The sequence below is a fragment of the Bubalus kerabau genome, chromosome 4, assembly GCF_029407905.1.
Source record: "Bubalus kerabau isolate K-KA32 ecotype Philippines breed swamp buffalo chromosome 4, PCC_UOA_SB_1v2, whole genome shotgun sequence".
NCBI lineage: Eukaryota > Metazoa > Chordata > Mammalia > Artiodactyla > Bovidae > Bubalus > Bubalus kerabau.
Window position 1 is genome coordinate 133,368,173 of NC_073627.1, and position 26,665 is coordinate 133,394,837.

At 40.2% G+C, this 26,665-nt stretch overlaps 1 protein-coding gene across 1 annotated transcript; it reads left to right on the forward strand.

Moving 5' to 3' along the window:
• Positions 1 to 26,046, forward strand: LPL (lipoprotein lipase). Its single transcript, XM_055578671.1, has 10 exons — positions 1 to 281; positions 6,324 to 6,493; positions 12,872 to 13,051; positions 14,672 to 14,783; positions 15,768 to 16,001; positions 17,266 to 17,508; positions 18,725 to 18,845; positions 19,737 to 19,919; positions 21,432 to 21,536; positions 24,079 to 26,046. Coding segments are annotated over exons 1-10 (1,437 nt in total). The 5' UTR covers positions 1 to 193; the 3' UTR covers positions 24,080 to 26,046.
• The last annotated feature ends 619 nt before the right edge of the window (positions 26,047 to 26,665 follow it).

A 26,665-nucleotide genomic window follows, 5' to 3' on the forward strand; every position in this document is an offset into this window, starting at 1 on the left:
TTCTCCTCCCCCACCTCCTCCTCCTCCGAGGAAACCTGCCGCTTCTAGCTCCCCACCCTCCCCTTTAAAGGGTGACTTGCTCTGTGCCAGACCGCTGCTCCAGCCTGCTGCCGCCTTGGGCTCAGCGGGTCTACTGTTCTGTCCGCGCTCGCGCCTGGTGCCCTGCATCTCCTACAGAGGGACATCCCCCGAGATGGAGAGCAAGGCTCTACTTCTGCTGGCTCTGAGCGTGTGCCTGCAGAGTCTGACCGTCTCCCGCGGAGGGCTGGTCGCCGCAGACAGTAAGTTTTGTGCGCGCAGACTCCCCACTTGCAGAATAGGCTCAGTGGCCATTTGCACACGTTGTGAGGATGAGAAGGAAAGAAAGTAGGAAGGGGTTGGGATGCGCACCGGGGACTCTTGTAGCCCGAGCGCTTGCCTCAGAAAGGGTCGCGGGGGTGGGATCTAGAAGCAGCACGGAGGAGATTTTTCCTCCGATCTCTCTGGGGCGGCTTCCAGTACCCCTTTCTCTCTTTCCCGCGCAGCCCTCTCTACTCCGGCTGGGGCTGAGTTCCCTGGAGCCTGGGCTCTACAGGGAAAGGAGCCGGGTAGGTCCGGTAGAGTGTGAGGGGCGGGGCCAGGGAGGAGGGAGGAAGGGCTCTGCCAGCGGTGACCTGCGCTAACCTCTCCTCTTGCAGGGGCCCTGGAATGAAATGAAGGGTGCCAAGGTGACCCTGGCTTGGCCTTGGGAGCAGCTCAGCCCCAGCTAGTGAGAGCGCGAGTAGAAAGTGGCCCCTTCTCCTGGAGAAGCCGGCCTGTGGGGGAGCGGAGGGAGGCACTGACCCCAATTCTGGACACTCTTGCTCTCCACGTGGAGGGACATGGAGGAGAGGACGCGGGGCGCGAAGTCCTGGGCATGCGGGGTCCTGCACGCAGTGGGGCGCCGGGGAAGCTGTCCAGCTTCCACTCTTGTACCCTCGGATTTACTTAGCCGCCAGCAAACCTGGTGAAGGGTTGACCACCGCTCCCCTCACCCCCACCCCCGCCGTAAAAAACGTGGCAGAGAGACCAGCAATCTGACCGCTGACTTGGAGATTGCCAGGTTTGCGCTTGGCTACCCTTACTGTCCTCGGACTGTTCTCGGAGCTGAGCCCGACTAGGGCGCCCTGCCCCGTGGTGCGGTCCGAGCTCTTGGGGCTTCTTGGGCGCCGCGGGGAGGCCACTGGCGGAACCCCAGTCACCGCTCACCAGGGTTAAGGCGTCCAAGGCAGATGTGAGTTTATTGCAGGGAAGAAGAGCGGCCAGCCTGAGACCTGCCCACGATAGAGGCAGCCTGTGTAACTTGAGCCTTGGTTCAGCTAACACACAGCAGAACTAAAAAGGCAGCTGAAGCAAGTCATAAAAAGAGGCAACGTTTTCTTTTCTCTTTGGTGGAATTGCAGTCAGGGCGTGTCTCCTGGATGTGCTTTCAGGCGGTACGTCCTGCAGTGGCTCATTTTATAGTGAAGTTTGACTTTGCTGCTAAGTTTGTCTCTGACTTTGCTATTTCAGCACAGAGTGGTGAAATAACATTTTTTAATTTATTTAAGTTGGAGTAAAATTGCTTTACCATGTTGTGTTAGCTTCTGCTGTATATGAAATAGCATTTTTGATAGGTTAAGAAAAGGAAAGCTGATAAAAAAAAGTATCTTTTCTGTCTGATCAGTTTGAGAACACTGGAGGTTCAATTTGTTGTTGTTCAGTCGCTAAGTCATGTCTGACTCTTTGCAACCCCATGGGCTGCAGCACACCAGGCCTCCCTGTCCTTCACCATCTCCTGGAGTTTGCTTATACTCATGTCCATGGAGTTGGTGATGCCATCCAACCACTTCTTCCTCTGTTGTCCCCTTCTCCTACTGCCTTCAGTCTATCCCAGCATTAGGAGAAAGGAGACTCAGGAGACATGGGTTTGATCCCTGGGTTGGGAAAATTCCCTGGAGGAGGGCATGGCAACCCAGCCTGGTATTCTTGCCGGGAAAATCCCATGGATGGTGGAATCCAGCAGCTAGGGTCCGTGGGGTCCCACAGAGTCCTACAGGACTAGAGTGGCTGACCAGACACACAGGCAAACATCTTACGAGGTAGCATGTGCCCCTAGATAGTGTTTTACACTATCTGAGAAAATGGGTGGAACAAACTCCAAATTCTTGTTTCAGAAAGTACATCACGGGATAATGTTACTTAGACCAAAAATACACACAAATAAGTGTCATTCACAGTTTTAAAGTATTTGTCAGACTCCCTGCGAGATTCAGGACCTAAATTACTGGGCTAGTCAGTGTCACCTCTCTGCATTGTGCTTCCTCAGCCCTAAAGTGAGGAATTTAGACCAGACTCAAAATCCTCTTAGACCTTTTAATTCCTTGAATCCTTCCTTGAATCCTTTAATTACTCTTCGATGCAAATAGACACAAGGGATTAAGGAATTAAATTGGATTTAATCAATTTAATCAATCTATGTTTTTCCTAGCTATAAATGCTTTGTAAGGGAGGAATCATTTGGAAATGGACTTGAAATTAATCCCCCTCATATCCTTCCTTCCCACTCTAAATCTAACCCCCATCCCCTCTTTATATTATGCTTCTCTTATCACAACAACTCTCTGCCCTCTTTCTCCTCCAAACTAATTTAGGTAGGAACGTAAGACATTCCGGAGAAGGCAATGGCACCCCACTCCAGTACTCTTGCCTGGAAAATCCATGGACAGAGGAACCTGGTAGGCTACAGTCCATGGGGTCTCGAAGAGTCAGACATGACTGAGCAACTTCACTTTCACTTTTCACTTTCATGCATTGGAGAAGGAAATGGCAACCCACTCCAGTGTTCTTGCCTGGAGAATCCCAGGGACGGGGAAGCCTGGTGGGCTGCCGTCCATTGGGTTGCACAGAGTTGGACATGACTGAAGTGACGCAGCAGCAGCAGCAGCAGTAAGACATTCAGAGTAGAAAGGAAAAAGTGTGAGGAGGGAATGGTAAGTACTACCACCTCTGGGCTCTGACTATACTTCTCCGTTTTCAATTTCTAAGAAAAATATGAGGATATGGGCACTGCCCTCAGGCTCTTTTTTTTTCTTGCTGCTGCTGCTGCTGCTAAGTCGCTTCAGTCGTGTCTGACTCTGTGCGACCCCCTAGACGGCAGCCCACCAGGCTTCCCCGTCCCTGGGATTCTCCAGGCAAGAACACTGGAGTGGGTTGCCATTTCCTTCTCCAATGCATGAAAGTGAAAAGTGAAAGTGAAGTTGCTCAGTCGTGTCTGACTCTTTAGTGACCCCATGAACTGCAGCCTACCAGGCTCCTCTGTTCATGGGATCTTCCAGGCAAAAGTACTGGAGTGGGGTGCCATTGCCTTCTCCGTTTTTCTTAGAGCCACCAGAATCTCTGCAAGGCCTTATTTAGGAAATTTGAAGAGCTCAGTAGCTACAAGTCTGTTTGACTGGCCATAGTGAATTTCTAGGCTAATATCTGAGTTAAACATGAGTAATGACAGCAAAATAGCATGTAGCACCTTCAAATGAAGCAGAGCTCAGCAAGAGCATGATTGATTAATGTATGGAAGGGTGGGAGTCAGGCACCAGGGAAGATTTGGCAGTAGGAAATGTTCACTTTCTTTCTGACGGTGTATTTTTAGCTCAACCCTCCTCTCTTGCTTTATTTCAAGAGGAGAAATTAGGCTGTAGAGTTTACAGCTGCTATTTTTGCAAACATTTTTTTCTATAAAATTGGAAAGTAAATCTGCTTGTTAGGTAAGCAAGGGCCTTGTCTACATTGGAGTGTCTGAAAACTCCAATCAATTCAGTCAGATAACAACACTGATTTTTTTCCCCAAACCTTTTTTTTTGGGGGGGGGGGGGATCAGCATTCGATAGAAGCTGAGTCAATAACTATGACCATCAGCCTCAGAGAAGGGACGAATTACTGATGAAGTTCTTTAGGAGTGTATGTTTGTGTGTGTCAGAGAGGAAAAACAGAGAAAGGAAAGAAGTAAAAACTTTAAGAGAATGGCATTATAACAGCTCATATACCTCATGTCTTCATATACATGTTAATCTTATTTATCTGATAACTGTGAACTACCTTTAGAGTCACTTTGCGGGGATGCTCAATGCTCCTTCTATAATGTACCTTCCATAAGTATACCTTTAAAGGGTTTTGGCTTGACCTAATTTCATCTCTGTGAGTTATTATCTATGTTAAGATAACTCCTAGCCTTTGTTGACACACTTTGATTTTTTGTTACTTATTTAGGACTTTAGAGATAAAGATTATATAGTCAAGAAATGCATTGACTTGTAACTTACCTGATGCCCCCAAATCTCTCCTTAGTGTTTGATGAGGACACATGATGGTGTGATGTTACTAATATGATGAGTCGAATTCAGCCCTTATAAAGGATTAAACGTTAGACAACTGCCCCTGTAACACACACTATTCTAAGGTGGCTTTACTTCTAAGGGGATCTAGTGAAAGGTCCTTCTACTGTCATTTCCATGTATAAAAAACAGTAATTTCCTTAGTAGCAGCTGAGTCAAATCAGTTCATCAGCCAGCCAGGAGCAATCCCCAGTGTATATATTACGATGACTAAACACACTGTTGACCCACAGTCAGGGTCCATCCTTCTCCCTAACTCTTCCTGGCCTAAGTCAGTTGTATGAGGGCTGGTAGAAATTGGGAAACCACACTCATCTTTAGAATGCCAAGACATCCTTAAGGGATTACAAACAACCAGGTATGTGGAAATACCTTTGGTATGTGTCAGAACACCAAGGAGAGGGAAGGACTGATTAAACACCAGTAGCATCTATAATTTCATATACAGAATAGATAAAGAATTGAAAACATCACATAGCATATAGAGGGGTACTGTTTTCTTGTCAAACCCTTCATTATGCTTTCTTTAACTTAAAAAATTCATGAAAAGTGAAACAGAAGTTTCCAAATACAAATTTTCTTGCAAATGTATGAATTTTCTTCTATTTTTCTTTACAAGCTATGTACCCCATAGAAATGATGGTTGTGGGAAATTGGAGCTCTGAGTGATCCATATGATAATCTGGTACAAGAGTTAAAGATTTAACAGGCTTTTCTTTTTCATAGAAATATACAAATCCTGCCTTAATAATTTCAAAGAATATTCTTAGTCATTTCAAAACCACCAGCAACCCTAGGCCACCATGTTGCATAATTCTAGAAAAAAAAATAGGCTAAAAGTGACTGTTATCCTCTGGAGTTATGCAGAGCAATAATCTTAAATATCAGTTTGGCAACCAGGTGGTGGGCGAGATCTGTCTGCCAGACTGTTCAGGTTATTTCTGCTTTAAAAAGCTTGCTGATCGAACATGTTAAAATAAGACTGTTAAGAAGGGAAACATAAATTATTTGATATAGAGTGATGTGGGTGAAACTAACCTAGTTTGAAATTTTCTAAGGCAGTTTCTAACAGTAAAAGAACTTCTTGGGCAAAATCTAAAGTAAATTGCAATACAATTTACTTAAAATGTACTTAAAATGTTTACTGTGATATAGTATGTACTTCCTACAAATACCCTGTGAAGATTCATCAACATTTAGAAGTATTGTCCAGAGACTCAAAAATAGGCCAAAGTTTTCTTTCTCTCCTGACTCAGTCGGGGCTTAACAATGAAGAGTGTATTCTTTCCAAAACCACCTCTGCTGTAGTATTTTAAGTGGCAGCTTTGTGTGGAAGTCTGTGAAGACACAAGTGAGGAAAGAAACATTGGGGGAAAGAATTAATCATAATTCATACATAGCACAGATATTTCTGAACAAATCACTAAAGCAATTTTGAACTGATGTATCTTGCCATGTGGGGAGGAATAATTCCATACAAAATTTCCCCATGCTTCCAACTTTTCTTCTTGTTAAAATTTTTAAAAATAATGCTAGTGAAAAGGAAATAGTCTTCCCTCAAACAAGCTTTGTTGTTGTTCGTTTTTGTTGTTCAGTCACTATGTCCGACTCTCTGTGACCCCAAGAGCTACAGCATGCCAGGCTTCCCTGTGCTTCACTATCTCTCGGAGTTTGCTCAGACTCATGTCCATTGAGTTGGTGATGCCATTCAACTATCTTATCCTCTGCAAAGTGTCAGATACAACTGAGCACTGGAGCACTGTCCACTTTGAGTACCACTGGAGGATCAACCGTTCTCTTGCAATCCACTTTTTTTTTTACTTTAGAAACAAAAATAGCATTACTGGTATTTGCTTGTGAATCTAAAACACACTAGTCCAGCAAATAAAACAAACCACCCTCTAATTAACCTCCTATCCAATTTTTCCTTTTCAGGGATTACAGGAGGAAAAGATTTTAGAGACATTGAAAGTAAATTTGCTCTCAGGACTCCCGAAGACACAGCTGAGGACACTTGCCACCTCATTCCTGGAGTGACCGAATCTGTGGCTAACTGTCACTTCAACCACAGCAGCAAAACCTTTGTGGTGATCCATGGCTGGACGGTAAGGAAGGCTCTTTAGGAAGGAGTAGACTGGCATGAACTAAGTGTTCTAACAGGCTTGTTGAGAGCCCGGTGATGGGAACCCAGTGATGCCTTTGCTTTAAACTGGAATAAAAACAGTTCTGGCTCAGGTGGGGATTGAGGAATCTAAAGCAACAAGTTGCCTACTATACAGAGTGAAGTAAGTCAGAAAGATAAAAATGCATATATATGGAATCTAGAACGCTGGTACTGATAAAATTATTTGCAGGGCAACAATGGAGATACAGACATAGAGAACAGACTTATGCATATGGGTGAGAGAGGAAGAAGAGGGTGGGATGTATGGAGAGAGTAACATGGAAACATACATCACCATATGTAAAATAGATAGCCAATGGGAATTTGCTGTATGACTCAGGGAACTCACTAGGCTCTATAACAACCTAGAGGGGTGGGATAGGGAGGGAGGTGGGATGGAGGTTCCAGAGGGAGGGAGCATAGATATACCTATGGCTGATGCATGTTAATGTTTGGCAGAAATCAACACAATACTGTAAAGCAATTATCTTTCAATTAAAAATAAATTTTTAAAAAGTATATTAAAAAAGCCACAAGTTCATGGGTACTTCCTCTGGACAGTGCTAGCCTTCAGTTTACCATGGTGCCTAGCTGTGACCTCAAACTGGCCATTCCCCTAGCCTTTGCTCAAGTACAGAGCAGAGTGTGGGTTAGAGGAACCACTGGAGACTTGGCGTGATCCTGATTCATCTGGCGCATCACCCAAGTCCTTTCCTAAGGAAGATGACCTGTGAGAGTGAGGAGAGGGCTGGGGTGGAGGGAAGAGACTGTTAATGTTCTGCTTTGCCATTCTCTAGCTCTGTGACTGGATCCAGCCACTTCTCACCACTGGGCCTAAGTTTACTGATCTGTTAAAAAAATGAATTTAGACTGGACGTCCCTCCTCTCCCAATATTCTCCAACTGTAAACCTTAGGGAGCTTTTCTAGAGATGAAAGACGGCTAGCTAGGGAACTGTCATGCAAGATGATTAGCAAAGGTGAAAACTGCTTATATTTACTTTTCAAGAATATGAAAAATATAGTTCTCTTTAAATATACCAGCTAGTCCCTTTATATGGTATAGTTCTTACTTAACTAGTTTGTTTCCAATATTTTCAATCCTTAATGAACAGATTTTTGTAGCTCATTAAAAAGAACGTAGATAAAATTGATGCTTAAAGAAATATTATCATTCCATTATGTCCAGAGTTTGTGAGTGTGGTAATAGATACTTAACTTCAATGAGATGAATCAGCTAATGGTTGCTATTTGTACTCCTGATTTTTTTTCTACATAACTTAAGTGCCTTTGTTATTGATAGTGTAGGACAATTGCTGTTACTTTTATAAAGATGAAGGCAACAACTAATGGATTTCACAGGAATATTTATTTTAACAAAACACTTCTATTTGCTAGAGTTTAGGTAGCATATTATATATCTTACGATAAAGTTGCATTTTCAAATTTCTGACAGATTTTTTTACATTTTAAGAGGTTTATATTGGAAAGTATAATCTTTGGTTATTTTAGACACATTTTGGCTATATTTAGAACTTAGCTTTTAATACTTTTCAAAAAAGTTTAAGCTTAACATTCATATGACAGAAATAAATTAAATATCTCAGGTATCTCAACTTGTCCCTGAGAGAATTTTGTAATTTAGGAATTTTTGAAAAATATTTCCTCCTCACACTAAGATGATGTGACTCACCCAGTATCAGTAGATAGTGGTAATTTCTATCATTAGCCCCACTGCTTAAAAAGACCACTTACGTTCTTCACATGTGTCCTGACATTTCTGAGTGCCTGGGCTCAGAGGCTGGGCCACTGGCTGTGGGACTGAGTTTCATTGTGCAGAACTAGGTGGTCTGTGCAACAACTCATCTAGGCATTTCAGTGAACAACCTGGTTTCTTCAGTGGGACCACTGGGTGCAGGTGGCAAGGAAGACTTCAAGTGCAGCTGTGTGCCTGTGCTGCTGCTTCTGCTAAGTCGCTTCAGTCGTGTCTGATTCTGTGCGACCCCATAGACGGCAGCCCACCAGGCTCCCCCATCCCATCCCTGGGATTCTCCAGGCAAGAACACTGGAGTGGGTTGCCATTTCCTTCTCCAATGCATGAAAGTGAAAAGTGAAAGTGAAGTCGCTCAGTCGTGACCGACTCTTCTTGACCCCATGGACTGCAGCCCACCAGGCTCCTCCGTCCATGGGATTTTCCAGGCAAGAGTACTGGAGTGGGGTGCCATTGCCTTCTCCGTGTGTGCCTGTGAATCAAAGCTATTAAAAATTAGTACTGATTTAAGGAAACTGAGAAGGAAAAAAGCTAGGAAATATTACCTTTTTGGAACTGAAGAAGGTGAGTCCTTGTTTTCCAGTCCTTTGTTGGGTTGTTGTTACTGTTCAGTCACTCAGTCATGTCTGACTCTTTGTGACCGCATGGATTGTAGCATGACAGGCTTACCTGTCCTTCAATATCTCCCAGAGCTTGCTCAAACTCATGTCCATCAAGTCAGTGATACCATCCAATCATCTCATTCTCTGTCATCCCCTTCTTCTCCTGCCTTCAATCTTTCACAACATCAGAGTCTTTTCTAATGAGTGGTCTTTGTCTTCACATCAGGTGGCCAAAGTATTGGAGCTTCAGCTTCAGCATCAGTCCTTCCAATGAATATTCAGGACTGATTTCCTTTAGGATTGATTGGTTGGACCTCCTTTCAGTCCGAGGGACTCTCAAGTGTCTTCCCCAACACCACAGTTCAAAAACATCAGTTCTTCAGCACTCAGCCTTCTTTATAGTCCAACTCTCACATTCATACATGACTCCTGGAAAAACTGTAGCTTTTACTAGACAGAGCTTTGTTGGCCAAGTAATGGCTCTGCTTTTTAATATGCTTCTAGGTTGATCATAGCTTTTTTCCCAAGGAACAAGCCTCTTTTAATTTCATGGCTACAGTCACCATCTGCGGTGATTTTTGAGCCCAAGAAAATAGTTTGCCATTGTTTCCCCATCTATTTGCCACAAAGTGATGGGACTGGATGCCATAATCTTTGTTTTTTGAATGTTGAGTTTAAGCCAGCTTTTTCACTCTTCTCTTTCACCTTCATCAAGAGGCTCTTTAGTTCCTCTTTGCTTTCTGCCATAAGGGTGGTGTCATCTGCATATCTGAGGTTATTGATATTTTTGTTGAGGGTTACTTATAGAAGAGTCTTATGTTAAATTTTAAAAAGAAAGGATAAGATTGTTAGGCAGTTACTAAAATTATCAGTCGCTGAAGTATTAGTTGCTGTAGAGGTAGGTTGGGTTCCTTGCCCTTTGACAGATTGCCCAACTCAGAAGCACTGACAGTACATAAAAAATTTATAATAGGGGGTGAGAGAAAATAAGATTTTCCTGCCTTATCTGAGGTAAGCTGCTCAGCCATTTAAGGGTATGGGACTAAGTGAGGAGGTTCTGCAGCTTTGTCATGAGAAACCCAAGGGAATGCTTAGCATGCAGGGTGCCCAGGACACTTCCCAGGAGGCAGTGCAGCCACAGATGTCCTGGAGCTTGGCCACCTGCTTGTGTTTAAGCACAGGGTTCTCAATGTGATGTTGGCGCTCCTCACCACCGGCTAAAAGGAGGAGTGATTAGCATTGTGTTCTGGAGAAATGACATCATCCTCTCTGGAAAGGCAGCTACAAATGGTGGTTACCCTTCAACTTTCAAGAGAGGAGAAAGATGGAGCAGGACCAATTCTTGAGTTTTATGCTGGGCGGGCATTGCATCTGCTTCTTCCAAAGACCCAGGTTTTGCACCCTGACTGGAAGCAGCTATACAGAGATGTGTTCATAGAAGACTCCAACATGTTCCTAGTGATCTCACATCACCTTTGTGCTTTTTTGGCTTTGCTTTCTCTTCGTGCTTGAGATAGCTTATCAGTTCAGTTCAATCACTCAATCGTGTCTGATTCTGTGATCCCATGGACTGCAGCATGCCACGTTTCCCTGTCCATCACCAACTCCCAGAGCTTGCTCAAACTCATGTCCTTCAAGTCAGTGATGCCATCCAACCATCTCTGTCAGCCCCTACTCCTCCTGACTTCAATCTTTCCTGTCATCCAGGTCTTTTCCAATGAGTCAATTCTTCTCATTGGGTAGCGAAAGTATTGTAGTTTTACCTTCAGCATCAGTCCTTCCAATGAATATTAAGGACTGATTTCCTTTAGGATGGACTGGTTGGATCTCCTTGCAGTCCAAGGGACTCTCAAGAGTCTTCTCCAACACCACAGTTCAAAAGCATCAATTCTTTGGTGCTCATCTTTTTTATAGTCCAACTCTCACATCCATACACGACTACTGGAAAAACCATAGCTTTGACTAGACAGACATTTGTCATCAAAGTAATGTCTCTGTTTTTTAATATGCTGTCTATGTTGGTCATAGCTTTTCCTCCAAGGAGCAAGTGTCTTTTAATTTCATGGCTGCAGTCACCATCTACAGTGATTTTGGAGCCCAAGAAAATAAAGTCTGTCACTGTTTCCATATAGCTTATAGAGCTGACATCGTATCACTGCAAGTAGATTGGGAACCAAATTGGTCACAAGAAGACATTTAGGAGTGGAGAGTAACTTCCAGATCATCTGATCCCTTTGTTTCATAGGTGCCCTGGTAAAGTTAAAACAGTGCCTGTGTTCATAGACGTAATTAGGGGAAGAACTGGGATTGGAACCAACATCTCCTGAGTCCCAGGCTTGCTTTTTCCTTCCACAAAGCACAGCAATGTGGTGAAAATTTGTCCACTTTGTTAGTGTCAGGCGTGAATCGAGAGTTCATGTTTTAATGTTTTATCCTACAAAATAGATTAAACAGAATGGAAGTATATGGCTGATTCATTTTGATATATTGCAGAAAACAACACAATATTAAGAAGCAATTATCTTCCAATTAAAAAATAAATAAAAATTTAAAAAGAAAACAAATACAAATAATAATAATAAAGATCTGAAAGGACCCACCATCTAAGATCAAAGTTTTAAACAAAGTCCCTTGGTTTGGGAATTCAAGAGTCTTATTTTTTTCTTTTGGCATTACTCTAAGAAGAATACAGGTTTTACAGATTTCCCCTTAAAAGCAGCCTAAGATATTTATTTCAGAATCTTCTTTGTCTGTTGAGTCATAACCTTTACTAGGGCAACAGTATGATCAGCTCTCAGGTTGTATTAGAGGTGGGTAGATTTAAAACAGGTTGTTGCTATGTATAGGCTCCTGGCGGGATGGCATGGAATTTTGTCATCTGTGTTTTTTTTAATGTGTTCGATTATTTAAAAATAAGCATATTTGCCAAGATGTTCAGGGTCTCCTCTTTGATGGCATAAATCTTTTCACTTTGAATTTGGGGGCCTTTATCAACAAGAAGCAAAGAATTACAGATGGCAGTTTGCTTGTCTCCAAAACAAGACCAATCTTATAATTTTGGAAATTTGATAATTAAACCTCATCAATTTGTACTCTGATAATCAAGAATTTGAAAGGATGGTGAACAAGTCTGAGCTGAAACTAATAATTTTCTAATGTATTAAGAGATTGCTAATTAAAATTATCTTCTGTAAGAATAGTATGTTTAAAACTATTTTTTTTCACTATCACATCAAATTTTGTATGTAAATAACCCTTTATAAAAATAAAGGTATGGAATCTAGAAAGACAGCAATGATGAAAATCCTACTTGCAGGGCAGCAAAGGCAACGCAGACAGAAAGAACAAACTTTTGGACACAGTGCGGGAATGAGAGGGTGGGATGATTTGAGAGAAAAGCATTTAAACATATACATTACCATATGTAGAACAGATAGCCAGTGAGAGTTTGATGTACGACACAAGGAACCCAAAGCCAGTGCTCTGTGATAACCTAGAGCAGTGTGATTGGGAGAGAGGTGGGAGGGTTCAAAGCAGGGGGACCTATATTTACCTATGACTGATTCATGTTGGTGTATGGTAGAAGCCAACATAATATTATAAAGTAGTTATCCTCTAATTAAAAATTTAAAAAAGAAAGTGAAAAAAAAAAGAATAAAGCGTACTCACATTCCCCAAAATATTTCTGTTGGGAAATATTTATTAACCCAATTGAAAGTATTTAAACTAAATTTCTTTTAAAATAGCCCATCATTCTACTGTAAATTTTAACTTATTCAGGTTGATCTTTCCTTTCAATACTATAAATTATTGAAGTTTTACTGATGAGCCAATGGGCTTCCTATGGATTCCCCCCCCCCCATTTAATGTATGGGGTTGACACATGTATCTATTAATATAACAAGTTGTAGGTGGGCATTTTAAGGATGCTTGTATCATCCTCTTCAGGTGACAGGAATGTATGAGAGTTGGGTGCCAAAACTTGTGGCTGCCTTGTACAAGAGGGAACCGGACTCCAACGTCATCGTGGTGGACTGGCTGTCACGGGCCCAGCAGCATTATCCAGTGTCCGCAGGGTACACCAAGCTGGTGGGACAGGATGTGGCCAAGTTTATGAACTGGATGGCGGTAAGACTGGGGGAAGGAGCCTTGTATATCCAGAACAGACCAGTTGGGTAGAGCTGAACTAACGACCGGTTTTTGTTCCTTTGTGGTAAAAAAGAGAAAGTGTCAGTTGCTCAGTCGTGTCTGACTCTTTGTGACCCTATGGACTGCAGCCTGCCAGGCTTCTCTGTCCATGGGATTCTCCAGGCAAGAATACTGGAGTGGGTTGCCATGCCTTCCTCCAGGGGATCTTCCCGACTCAGGCATCGAACCTGGGTATCCCACATTGTAGGCAGATTCTTTACCATCTGGGCCACCAGGGAAGCCCTTTATTCTTATACATTTAGATATAGATATTTTTTGGGTCAACTCATATCTTTAGAATAAGCATAGTCATTATTTTTTTCAGCTAAAAGTAGCATTATGATAAAAAATGATAAAGCTATAAAACCCATAAGGCATAGTCCTGCCCTGCACTGTCCTTTGATATTTTCATGGTGAATAGATTTGCTGAGACCAAGAACTAAGTGGGCAGAACAGACAAAAACTTGTTATTTCAGAGCAGAGGAAAGATGTCATGTTCAGCCAAATCCTTCCCTACCAGTTGGCTGGTACATGGAAATTTTATCCAGGCTTTGACCTGTTAATCTTTGATGAAAATTTTAATATTACTTATTTCTTAGTGTGGATTAAAGATCTGGATTTTTGTTGAGAGTTGGAGGAGTGAAGGAGATGAGCTAGGGGAAAAAAAAATGGCAGGAAAAGTGTGTAGGATATGAAGTAGCTGAGGATCAGGAGCTTTATTCACTTTGACTCTCTGAGGTCATCCTCTGAAAATTACCTTTGGAAAGTATCTTGGGGTTGAAATGAAGATAATACTCTCACAGGCCATTATTTAAGCCAGGTACTTAAAAATAAGCTCTGTTTATTGAATCGATCATTAAAAGATAAAAGTTCTTTTCTTGACTCTTTTGCTAACCAGGAGAGTGAACTTGGGCAAATCAGATCACATTCCTGGAACTCAGACTTCTCATCTGTTGAATGAGAAGGCTGGCCCATATGTGTCCCATCCTCTGTAATACTTTCTGATTTTAAGTCATTGCTTGAGTAACCTTAAAGAATAAAGTAACACAGGGTATTTGAGTAGAAAATGATGAGTTAAATATATATCTGTATGTGTGTGTCTATATATATATATAAATACCTATATATAAATATGGTGCTCAGTCGCTTAGTCATGTCCAACTCTTTGTAACCCCATGGACTGTAGCCTGCCAGGCTCCTCTGCCCATGGAATGTTGTGGGCAAGAATACTGGAGTGGGTTGCCATTTCCTACTCCAATATATAAATATACACATTACATATATTTTCAGATGTATGGAAATTCATGTTTCCATACATTTCTATTTCAGACATTTGGAAAACTCTAATTTAAATATTAGTAAGGAAAGAGAAAAATCTCAACAATATAGTCTATGTTCCTCTTACCTGTAACAAGAAATTAAAATACAGTTAGGTTTCAGTATTGTCCCTATTTTGAAAATGATATTTATTTATTTGAAACACTATTCAACTTTTATTTCTTTTAGCATTGATATTTTGCAAAGAACTATAAAACTCCTTTTTCTGTTCGTCTTCCAAAGGATGAATTTAACTATCCCCTGGGCAATGTGCATCTCCTGGGATACAGCCTTGGGGCCCACGCTGCTGGTATTGCAGGAAGTCTGACCAATAAGAAGGTCAACAGGATTACCGGTAAGAAAGCAGTGCCATTTTCTCTTAAAATAAAAGAACTGCATTGCCTGTTGCTCTGAAAGAGAATCAGGATGCTTGTCAAACAAGCATATGTGTGTTACCCTCCTGGGTATGCCTGGCCATTTGATTATCACATGGGAAGGCTCTTTTTCTGGAATAAAATAAAATTCAGACCCTTGCTCTCATGGGCTCACCATCTACTGGCAGAAGAAGAGAAACGATGCAGAGTTAAACACAGAAAGCCCAGTGACATCTCAGAAACCCGTTTCCCTCCTCCCTTTGCTCTGTGCTTTAATAGTGTATGCACACATATCTGTCACCTCTCACATCAATACTGGAGAAAAAGAAAAAGGACCCGCACCAGAGGCCATTTGGAAAAAGGAGACCTGTCATCCAGGCCAATGGCAATAGATAGTTTGGCCTGTGTAGAGAGGAAGAAAGAGCCCAGCACTATTTACAGGCCTTCTAACCAGGCACAGAAATAATTTACAAAAGGGAATCAAGCCATCCTGTGTGAAAATTGTTATTTAATGATTAGTTTGAGAAATTCAAATTTTATTTGAAGAAGAGATAAACCTCTTATGAATCTCAGTAATTTAAAACTCAGTCAGTACAGAATTGGAACTGATAACAATCTGTGACTGCCAGTTACATTCAAATGATGAGCAATGGAATGCTAAGATTATACTGATGGAGACTAAAACTAATGGGAATTTAAAAATCTCTGAGTGACTTCCCTGGTGGTCTAGTGGTTAAGAATTCACCTCGCATGAAGGGAACACAGGTTCCATCTCTCCTTGGGGAACTAAGATCCCACGTGCGGTGGAGCAACTAAGCCCACAAAGTCAACTAGAGAATTCATGCAGCCCAAAGGAAAGTTCCCACGCGATGAAACGAAAGATCCCACATGCACAACTAAGACCTCATGCAGCCAAATATATAAATAAATAAAAATCTCTGAGGACTTTTTGTTTTCCCTCTAAGGCTTAGATCCAGCTGGACCTAACTTCGAGTATGCAGAAGCTCCAAGTCGCCTTTCTCCTGATGATGCGGATTTTGTAGACGTTTTACACACATTCACCAGGGGGTCACCAGGTCGAAGTATCGGAATCCAGAAACCAGTAGGGCATGTGGACATTTACCCTAACGGAGGCACTTTCCAACCAGGATGTAACATTGGGGAAGCTCTCCGTGTGATTGCAGAGAGAGGCCTTGGAGGTAAATATAATTCAGAAGTTAACTAAATGTAGTTGTTGTCTTAACTCTTACTGACCAAGTGCCCTACCATTCTCCACAAGTACATAGTTTGAATATACATTTAGCCAAGATGTGTTTTTGAAGAAGTCTGTCACCTCTTAGCATGGTCATCTTAGAGCCTCAATACTTCCTGGGGTCAGATAGACATTTCGTCTTGTATTATATCGTAAGCTGCACTGAATACTGCACTTGCAGTAATAAAAGGGGAAAAAAATAAAAACCAGTGAGATGGCAAGAAAACTGCCTTGCCTTTGAAAAAGTATTATCTTGCTACACATTAAACTTTGAATACAGTGCAAAACCAGTAGAGTTATTTTTAATTCTACTAAAAGTAAAGGACATGTCAATTAGTCCAAATTTCTTTTGCCAGCTTTTTAAAGAGATGTACAAATCACCATTCCCTAACAATAAATATTCCAACTTTTTAAGAAGAAAATACAGTTTAATATTAGTTTTTAATGTTGAATAATCATGTTAGTGTGTGTTAATTTTATGATTTGTTTTAACAGACCTTTGCATACCTTGTGGACAATGGGACCTACCTATAACCAATATACTCTGGTGTTTTGGGCATACGTTATAGAATTTATAGCATAATGTTACTACTTTTAATTGGTAAAAAAGCTTATGATAAAAAGCTGTACTTTTATGACATTGCTGATTATTTCTATAATTCTATAATTATATATTTATAGAAATTATAGAAATAATACATTTTATAATTGTAGAAATTATAGAAATAATTATTAATAAGTCTATTATTTCTATAATTTAATGTAAAAATCATGAACAGTGACACACTCCTCAATTATTCATAGTATCTATGATAAAATGCTGTTAATATGGCAATTATACCTATGATGTGGTTTCTAGGGGTATACTTCCAGAAGCATCTAGAGGTATTATATACTTTCAATATAAGCAAAAGGTGTGATGAACTGGGGGAAATCAACTTCTATCTTGGATGTCCTTATTACAGCTTTGTAAACATACTCACAAATATAAGACAGCAGAAGCATCTAAAGTTCCTGATAAAATTGGCAGCTTTAACACTCTTGGGGTAGGGAAGAAGCTGCTATCAAGAGTGCCTCCTTAAACAGGACCTACGATCAAGGAGATCGTTTTGTTCTAACACCACATCTCAGCTATATTAGACATGCAAGATGAAACACTCATTGTGAACTGTCACAGAATTGAAATGTTCCTTGTGTCTCTTTCTCCCCAGATGTGGATCAGCTAGTGAAGTGCTCCCACGAACGTTCCGTTCATCTCTTCATTGACTCTCTGTTGAATGAAGAAAATCCAAGTAAGGCCTACCGGTGCAATTCCAAAGAAGCCTTTGAGAAAGGTCTCTGCCTGAGCTGCAGAAAGAACCGTTGCAACAACATGGGCTACGAGATCAACAAGGTCAGAGCCAAAAGAAGCAGCAAGATGTACCTGAAGACTCGTTCTCAGATGCCTTACAAAGGTAGGCTGGAGACTGTTATAAATAGGAAAATGGATTTGATCCTATTTTTTTTTATTATCATGCTTGTTGCATCACATGAACTGATTTTGTCCATTGCAATAGAGATGATAAAACAATGTTGCTAAGTTCTGAGCCCTCATTTGTGTTTCTGTTGATAGAGAGGAAGTTGCACTAATCCATGTTGCTGGAGTTCCTAATTCCCACTGCTAGTAAGGCCCAGGGCACAACAACACCACCCTGTGCATCAGTTCTGCCTGCCACCATCCTCTGTGCTTGTGCCCATTAGCATGGGGCACCACATTAGTACCAGGCTCTGAGTTCATTTGAAACCGTTCATACACAGTCATCAAACTATGGCCCTTGAACCAATTCCAGCCCAGCATCTGATTCTTTAAAAAAACTTTTGTTAGAATGTAACCACATTAATTTATTTCTGTATTGACTAAGGCTGCTTTCATGCCTCCATGGCAGAGTTGAGTGGTTGAGACAGAGACTGTGGCCCGAAAAACCTCTTTACTCTCATCCTTTGCAGAAAAAGGATGCCAACTCCTAAAATCTGCTTTGGGGCTTCCCGGGTGGCTCAGCGGTAAAGAATCTGACTACAATACAGGAGACACAGGTTCAATCCCTGGGTTGGGAAGATCTCCTGCAGAAGGAAATAGCAACCCACTCCAGTATACTTGCCTGAAGAATCCCATGGACAGAGCAGCCTGGTGGGCTACAGTCCATGGGGTTGAAAAAGAGTTGGACACGACTGAACTACTAAACAACAAACAACAAAGTCTGCTCTAAGTGAAGGCAGGAACCACCTGTATTTGAAAATAGAACTAGTCCTGAGAGGGAGGAATATACCAAGCCTTCTAAGATACTCCCATTTTGTTAAGAATCTGAGTCTCCTGCATTGCTTAGGAAGCCCAGTACCAGATCAAAGATGATTACTTTCTGGGTCTGCTTACCAAGTCAGATATACTTGGATTCTTCCTATCCACTAGAACCACACTCTTCTGCAAAGGAGTAGAATTCAAAGCCTGAATATTCTAGTAGTAAGCACTGTACAGATATGAAGCAATCTTTCCGAGTCACATTTATAGTCATGTATGAACGCTTCCTGTTGATCACTAGTAAGATGCAGTCTGCTGTTGAGAGTGCCTGCTTGTTTGTGCTGCGGTGTTTCCATAAAGACTGATAAGAGCTTGTTCTGATTCTCTCTCTCCAGTCTTCCATTACCAAGTAAAGATACATTTTTCTGGAACTGAGAGTAATACATACACCAACCAGGCCTTCGAGATCTCTCTGTATGGCACTGTGGCTGAGAGCGAGAACATCCCTTTTACCCTGTGAGTAGCCGCAGAATTTTACCTTCAGCATGGGGGCTTATCATGGCACTGTTACCTGCCCTGACCATCAGTCTGAGGAACAGAAAGGGCATAGGATAGCAGTCCCTGACCTTTTTGTCACCAGGGACCTGTTTTGTGGAAGACAATTTTTCCACAGACCGGGAGATGGGGGATGGTTTCAGGATGATTCAAGTGCATTACATGAATTGTGCACTTAATTATAATTATTACATCAGCTCCACCTCAGATCATCAGGCATTAGATCCCAGACCCCTGGCATAGGACTCCTAAAAAAAGGTGTACTTAATAGAAAATTTTTTAATAGGCAAAAGATGTTCATTACAGTGGTACCCACAGTAGCATAAATTAGAAACAAAGTAAGTGTCCAAAACTGAGGCAATAGTTAAGTGAATTGTGGTTCAACAAATCAATAAAATCAATCTAGCCTCTAAAAAGTGTAGTTATAGAAAACTAGGTAAAGCATGTTAAAAAGTGGAAGGTAAAACATGAAGTGAATAAAGAAAAAATAGAGAATTCATGTACACTATGATTGTGACAAAGGAAACACAGATCACATATCAGTACAAATAGGAAGGAAATATATGAAAATGAAAATAATATCTCTAAGTGATGGACTTATGAATTTTTCTCTTAGGAATTATATTACATAATTCATATTGTTAGGATAAAAGTTGGAATACTTTAAAGGGGTGTAGCCATCTTTCAAAATACGCTAAGTGCCATTGACATTCATCTTGTATATTTTGTTGGACATTTTTTGCATTTTTAAAATACTCCCCAAACAATAAAGCTATTTACCTTTTAGGAGGAAGAAAAAGGGAAAAAATTCTAATTTTCAGAACTAACCAAATATGTTGATCTTTTATTCAGGCCTGAAGTTTCCACAAATAAGACATACTCCTTTCTACTTTACACGGAGGTGGATATTGGAGAATTGCTAATGTTGAAACTCAAATGGATCAGCGATTCCTACTTCAGCTGGTCCAACTGGTGGAGCAGCCCCGGCTTTGATATTGGAAAGATCAGAGTAAAGGCAGGAGAGACTCAAAAAAAGTAATTAATTTTTCACCATTCACTTCTGATTCACTCAAATGTCTTTACCTAGAAATAGTATTTCTGGAGCCTCCAACATTCAGGTGAAACTTTAGTAGGCTTTGTTTTTAAAACTATATACCTATACCCAGGGATTGAACCCAGCTCTCCTGCATTGTAGGCAGATTCTTTACCTTCTGAGCCACCAAGGAAGCCCCATTCAGTATAAAAGTTTTAAATCCTCTGAGGCTGTCTATGCAATTCATTTAAAACTATATACCTAGAAAATTATTCTTATTATTTTTAAGAGTATTATTTTATTATTATACTAGAGAAGTAATGGTATTTCTGCATTTCATGGAAAGAAAACATAAACTGATTTGCCACAATCATTGAGTAAAGCTGAGATTAGAAGTAAAAAATCTCAACTTCTCATTTAACATTGATTTCTGCAAGCACAAAACAGTTATGCAGAGAACCTTAGTGATGCCACTTGAACATTCAGAGATTAAAACCAACCTCTTAGGACTTCCCTGGCAGTTCAGTTGTTAAGATTGGAAGTTTCCACTGCAGTGGGTGTGGGTTTAGTCCCTGGTTGGGGAGCTAACCCACATGCCAAGAGATATAGCCAGATATTTTTTTTTTAATAAAATAAAAACCAACCTCTTCAAGAAGGATGAGATTGCAAGATAATCTCATCCTCTCTCCCCACCCAAATCCACATAGATCTATAAAATGAATTGCATAGAGAGCCTCAGAGGATTTAAAACTTTTATACTGAATGGGGCCTCCTTGGTGGCTCAGAAGGTAAAGAATCGGCCTACAATGCAGGAGACCTGGGTTCAATCCATGGGTTGGGAAATCCCCTGGAGAAAGAAATGGCTTACCCACTCCAGTATTCTTGCCTGGCGAATTCCATGGACAGAGGAGCCTGGCAGGCTGCAGTCCATGGGAATGCAGAGTTGGCCACGACTAAGCAACTACACTTTCACTGTCTTTCATACTGAATGTACAGGGATTTTGTAAACTTCAGTATACCATTATTGTAAATAAAAATGACTCTTTAAATTAGGATCAATAATATATTTCTCTTTTGTCATTTTCTTTTATAACCAAAGTTGAGGAGGGAAAGAAGTGAATGGAGAAGCTATACAGAGTAGTGTTTCTCTAGCAAGGCCAGTTGAAAGCTGATTTCTGAATTCCTTAATGCAGACACTAAGAAGTGGTAAAGTTGATCTTGTATCATCTTTTTCTAAGAGCCTGGTGATTTTAAACCTGCTCCAGGCTATCTGTATGCCAGTCTATATTAATGAACGAGCTTTATTGCCAAACAGTGCATTAAGCCCGCAAATAACCATCTGATTCACATGTGTTGCTGACTGGAATGGCCTGAGTATAGATAGTTAATTATTGGAAATATCAAAACAGTCAGAAGAATCATGTGAGTTTCAGACAACCCTGACAGAAGCATTTATTTTTGAAGTCATTTTTATTGTTCCAATATGCTGTGTTCACATACAATTTCTTCCACAGGGTGATCTTCTGTTCCCGGGAGAAAATGTCTTATCTGCAGAAAGGAAAGTCACCTGTGATATTTGTGAAATGCCATGACAAGTCTCTGAATAGAAAGTCTGGCTGGTGAGCATCATGGGCTCAGGCTCTATGGGTATCTTGAACTTGCTCTCCAAGGGATGCTGCTCATGCTTTGCCCTTCACCCCTGAACTAGAGGCTTGGATTGAGTCTTGTGATAAGAACCTTCAGGTGGTCTTTCTTAAAGTCTTCTGTATATACATTAGGGGGCTTCCCGATGGCTCAGTAGTAAAGAATCTGCTTGCCAATGCAGGAGATGCGAGTTCAATTCCTGGGTCGGGAAGATGCCCTAGAGTAGGAAATGTCCACCCACTCCAGTATTCTTGCCTGGGAAATCCCATGGACAGAGGAGCCTGGAGGGCTACAGCCCATGGAGTCACAAAGAGTTGGACACAACTGAGCGACTGAGCATACACACACACACGCACACACACGCACGCACATTAGACCTGTCCATTTGCTTTTAGCAGTACTTCCTCTATTTTCTTTTTCCTGTTCTTTATGCCAGCTCTGGCGCACTTCATAGGTTTTATTTTACTTCTTGAATTACCACAAAATCTTCACTTCTGCTTTTTCCTGTACTGCAACCCTGCTCCCTTTACAGACCTGTGTGCGGAGCATATACCACAAGTTTGTAGCCATCACTGTGGCTATGGGCACAGCTCCTCCTGGGAGGCACCCAGGGGAGTGAAACATCAGCCAAAACCAGAGTCCTCCTTGATTCTAAGTGACAGCAGATTCCAGGACAGGGAGCCAAAGGGGCAGCCACCAAGCATCCGTCTCAAAACCCCCAAAGATGGAAAGCTTGTGGACTTAAAAGTTTAGAAGATGTTCTCTTTTCTACCTCAAAACAACTGCCTGGCTCTTTTCTACCTGACCTTTTCATCCACATGGCAGCTGTCAGCTGAATTTTTCCAGAGCGTCAGTACTAAGTAGAGACTGAACATGTGACTGCCTCTCTCTCCACCACGTTCCCTCCTGGAATTCCCAAAGTATGCCACTTCCATTCCTCCACTCATCCCCTTGCCAGGTGCAAGTGCTGAAGGGTTGTAGGTATAAAGGGGGAAAGCTTAGATCATATCATACCAGCCAGTGACACGAGAAAACAATGGGAAAAGTTGGTCACAACATCATCCAGAAATAGAAAAGCTAATTGCTTTCGGTTTGTCTTCCCCAGTTGCATTTACAGACAAAAGTACAGAAGAATTCTCTAATCAGAAAAAGCATATTAAAGGTTCTATGTGACATATCTCTTTTATTTTTAATTTCTATTTTATAATACAGTTTATCAATGGATAAATATGGATTTCAGACTTTCTCTATACATGTATAATATTTACCTTCTTTTAGTTTTTTTACATTATGGCGTTATGACATATATACTTTGGACAAGGTGAAGCCATCTGGATTAAAAACATTAATGTAAGAGCACTCAAGATAAACTTGAAATGGAGAATAGTTACTGGTGTTGAGCCAGGGAGAATAATTGAATTTTTATCTAAGTGTATACTTCTACTAAGAGCTTCATTGCTTTGTTTTTCTTCATCACAAATCTGAGGTTCTTCATATTTGTTTTAACTCTTCAAAAGGAACTCCTATATGAAGTTTTATATATGAATTTAAGTTATGTACTGCTGCTACTGCTACTGCTGCTAAGTCACTTCAGTCGTGTCCGACTCTGTGTGACCCCATAGACAGCAGCCCACCAGGCTCCTCCGTCCCTGGGATTCTCCAGGCAAGAACACTGGAGTGGGTTGCCATTTCCTTCTCCAGTGCATGAAAGTGAAAAGTGAAAGTGAAGTCGCTCAGTCATGTCCAACTCTTAGCAACCCTTGGACTGCCACCTACCAGGCTCCTCCGTCCATGGGATTTTCCAGGCAAGAGTACTGGAGTGGGGTGCCATTGTACACAAACATTCTTATGTATATATTATCCCATGGTCATCCATGACTTTAATCTGTAATGTGAATTAAAAAAAAAAAAACTTTAAAAATTAGGAAACAACTCATCTGTTTATCAAATATTTCTTATCACATTTGTGTAAGATATAAGACTTTATCTAAGATAGTCTAATGATATGTTCTTCATCTGATGATAAGATTACTGAAACAACAGATATTTAGGGAGTTTTTTTTTTTTTTTTTTTACTCCTGAACTTTATCTAGGAGGTAATTATGACTCAGACTAATAACCTTCTGCTGTTTTTCACCTCTGTGACTAAGTCAATGAAGTAAAAGCTTCTCTCTCATCTTCTGGTAAAACTCTTTAGAAGACTCATATCACAAGAAAAGGAAAAAAAAAATAGGTATTTTATTTAACAAGTTTTAGACGTAAGAAACCTTGCTAAATTTTGAAAACATTCGATTCAGTCTTCTACAAAGGATACTCCTTATCCAGACATGGCTAAGTAAATACTAGACTGTCTTTGACTTCTGTGAGCCTGCCACTTCCTCTGATTATGTTTATTCTCACAACCTTTGTTCTGAACTTCTGGTTGACTACTTTTTCATCTTGAAGGTGGTGAGGGACGGAAGAGGGTTATAAAACACTAAGATAATAAATTGCCATTCTTCCTCTGTTTTCTCTCAGAAACTTGGCAAAGCTACAGAAGAAAGAACAGCATATGAATTCTATGAAGAATGAAGTAACTTTTACAAAAGACGCTCAGTGCTTTAGATGGTGAAAAGTGGATTTTCCTGAGTATTAACCCCAGCTCTAGCCTTATTAGTTATTTTAGGAGACAGTCTCAAATACTAAAACTAATTCAATTTGAGGTGTATAGTGGCCAAATAGCACATCTTCCAACATTAAAAAAATAACAGATATGAAAAGCACTGCATTCTGTCCTTTGAGAAAAAAAATGAGTTATTTAAAATGATAACATAATCAGATCTCTTCATGTAGTAAGTTTAGCCATAGCCTAAAATTGATTAAAATCTCATTTTTAATTGGGATTCTGCGTTTTCTAGACTGATGACCTTCTCAAAGTTTTCTCCAAGTCTAAATATAGAAAGTAGGTTTTTTTGCAGCATGAGTAGGACCCGTTTACTTATCAATCAAAATCCCTACTTTCTTGGAATTACTCTCCTCTTGCCATTGGAATGTAGTCCAAGAGTGAACCAGGAACTAGTGACTTGGAGATAGAAATGAAGAATAGAGTTGATAAAGCGCTGAACCTTTAAACACCCTCTACGGTTGGTTGCATCATAACTAAGTTACAAATTAAAGGAGATATATAAAGTGGAGATCAATTAAATCTTAATAAACTTAACAGTTTATGGTTTAGTGTTTCCCCTTTCTTTTCCTGCTTTGTCTCAAGATTATATTTTAATAGTTTTTCCCTAGATAGGCTTTTCAAATGAGCCTGTTATCATCAGCTGATACAGAATTTTAACTACAGAGAAAAAAAAATGATACTGTAATTTTATTATCAGACTTTCAAAGTTATATTCATTAAAGTCTTTTAATGTATGATAGTTACTGTTCATTTTAGGCTTATTTCAGCCATGCTTCAGTCAGACTTTAAGCATGTCTCTTTCTTCCCTAACTTTGATAAGAAAATACGTATTCAAGATGAAACTTTGCATCATGCAAAGTCCTACAAATTTTAGACAAAGATTGTTTTTACTAAGTAAAGAAACAGAAAAGCTACAGTCAGTCATATAGTCACTGGCAGTGCTTAAAACCATTGGATCAATTGCTATATCCACGTGAATTGTCATGAAAGTTGTTTTTAACAACTAGTCAAGAGTGAGTGAACATTTATTTATAAACTAAATCTCATATTTTCAGAATGCTTTTCTATATATTATTATAAAATGATAGAGAAGTCAAATATTTCAGAGGCTATTACTGAAAATCCAAACTGTGAATGTGTGTGGGTGTCTGAACACATATTCACGTATGAAGCCCCACATACACGATTATTCCTCAGCATGGCTCGGAAGGTAGATGATTAAGAGGTGCATTAGAACACACTTGCAGTAGAAAATGTTCCAGTGGTGCCGGAACACTCCTTCATCTGAGAGATATGATTGTGCCTGTACAAAGTAGAATGAATGCTGTGATTGACATCAGCCAGTTTGGAATGAATTCTCTCTAAAAATAAAATGTTGTGTGACTTGTTGTTGGCATCCCCCTTCATTGTTATAATTCATTAATTCTCGGGATTTGGGTTTTGAGCAAGGGTGCATCAACTTAAGAAAGAATAAATTCAATCAGTGTATGGCCCTGGGAACTCTGACTTCTATAGACGTCACTATATATATCAGCAATGCTTTGACTTTCAATGTTATTTATTAGCTGTAAATATATGTGTGTATGTGTAAAAGGAGATTGTACATACTGGAAAGGTCATTGTGGCTATCTGCATTTATAGATGTTTGGTGCTAATTTTGTACGTGTTTTTATCAGTGATAGTTTCACTGAGCCAACTTACTCTGATGAAACAATACAATAAAATGGGCTTTAAAAAACACAATACTTACTTGTGTGAAGAAATGGAATCTACTTTTAATAAAATTGACAACATTTTATTACAATGCTAAGTCATTATTTTGTATCATTTAAACCCGCCTTAAAAAAAATTTATTCTTAGATCCAGATTAATTCAGCAAATTTTTACTGAATAATCCCTATGCTCAGTAAAAAGTACAGCTTCTAAAAATTACAGTGCACAGTATATTTTATTTTTTATATTTACCTTTGTACAAAGTCTTAGAGATCATTTAAACTATAGCGAAAAATCATACAGAATTTTTCCTAAATAAAACACACAGAACTTTTCTTGCCTGCCAGATACTTCTTCACAAGTAACATGTTAGATTAATACTAAATATCTTTCACCATTTCCTGGAATAATGTCTCTGTTTCTGAGATCTGATTGTTAGCTATAAAGAGGATGGCATTTATAGAATAAAATGAACCTTTTGGAGGTGTATTTTTAGACCTTTTCTTTGAATTATTTTGATAATGGAAAAGAACAACATACAGCCCACCCATGTAACTAAGTAGGGATTGCTTCTTAGTACAGTCAGTACTTAGTATTTTTGAACCAATTCTTGGAGAATGGATTGCTGTTCTAAGACTTAGAGTAGTTTACTATTGGTTTGACTTCCTGGCCCACACTTTCTTCATTTAAAGTGTTATGAATTGTATGTTTGTTTTTTTTTTTCTA

Excerpts from the sequence above, each read along its gene's own strand:
- LPL (XM_055578671.1), top strand. The coding sequence starts at position 194 with ATGGAGAGCAAGGCTCTACTTCTGCTGGCTCTGAGCGTGTGCCTGCAG. Across the intron at positions 13,052-14,671 it reads AGTTTATGAACTGGATGGCG|GATGAATTTAACTATCCCCT; the intron begins GTAAGACTGGGG and ends CGTCTTCCAAAG. Across the intron at positions 18,846-19,736 it reads GAGAACATCCCTTTTACCCT|GCCTGAAGTTTCCACAAATA; the intron begins GTGAGTAGCCGC and ends TCTTTTATTCAG.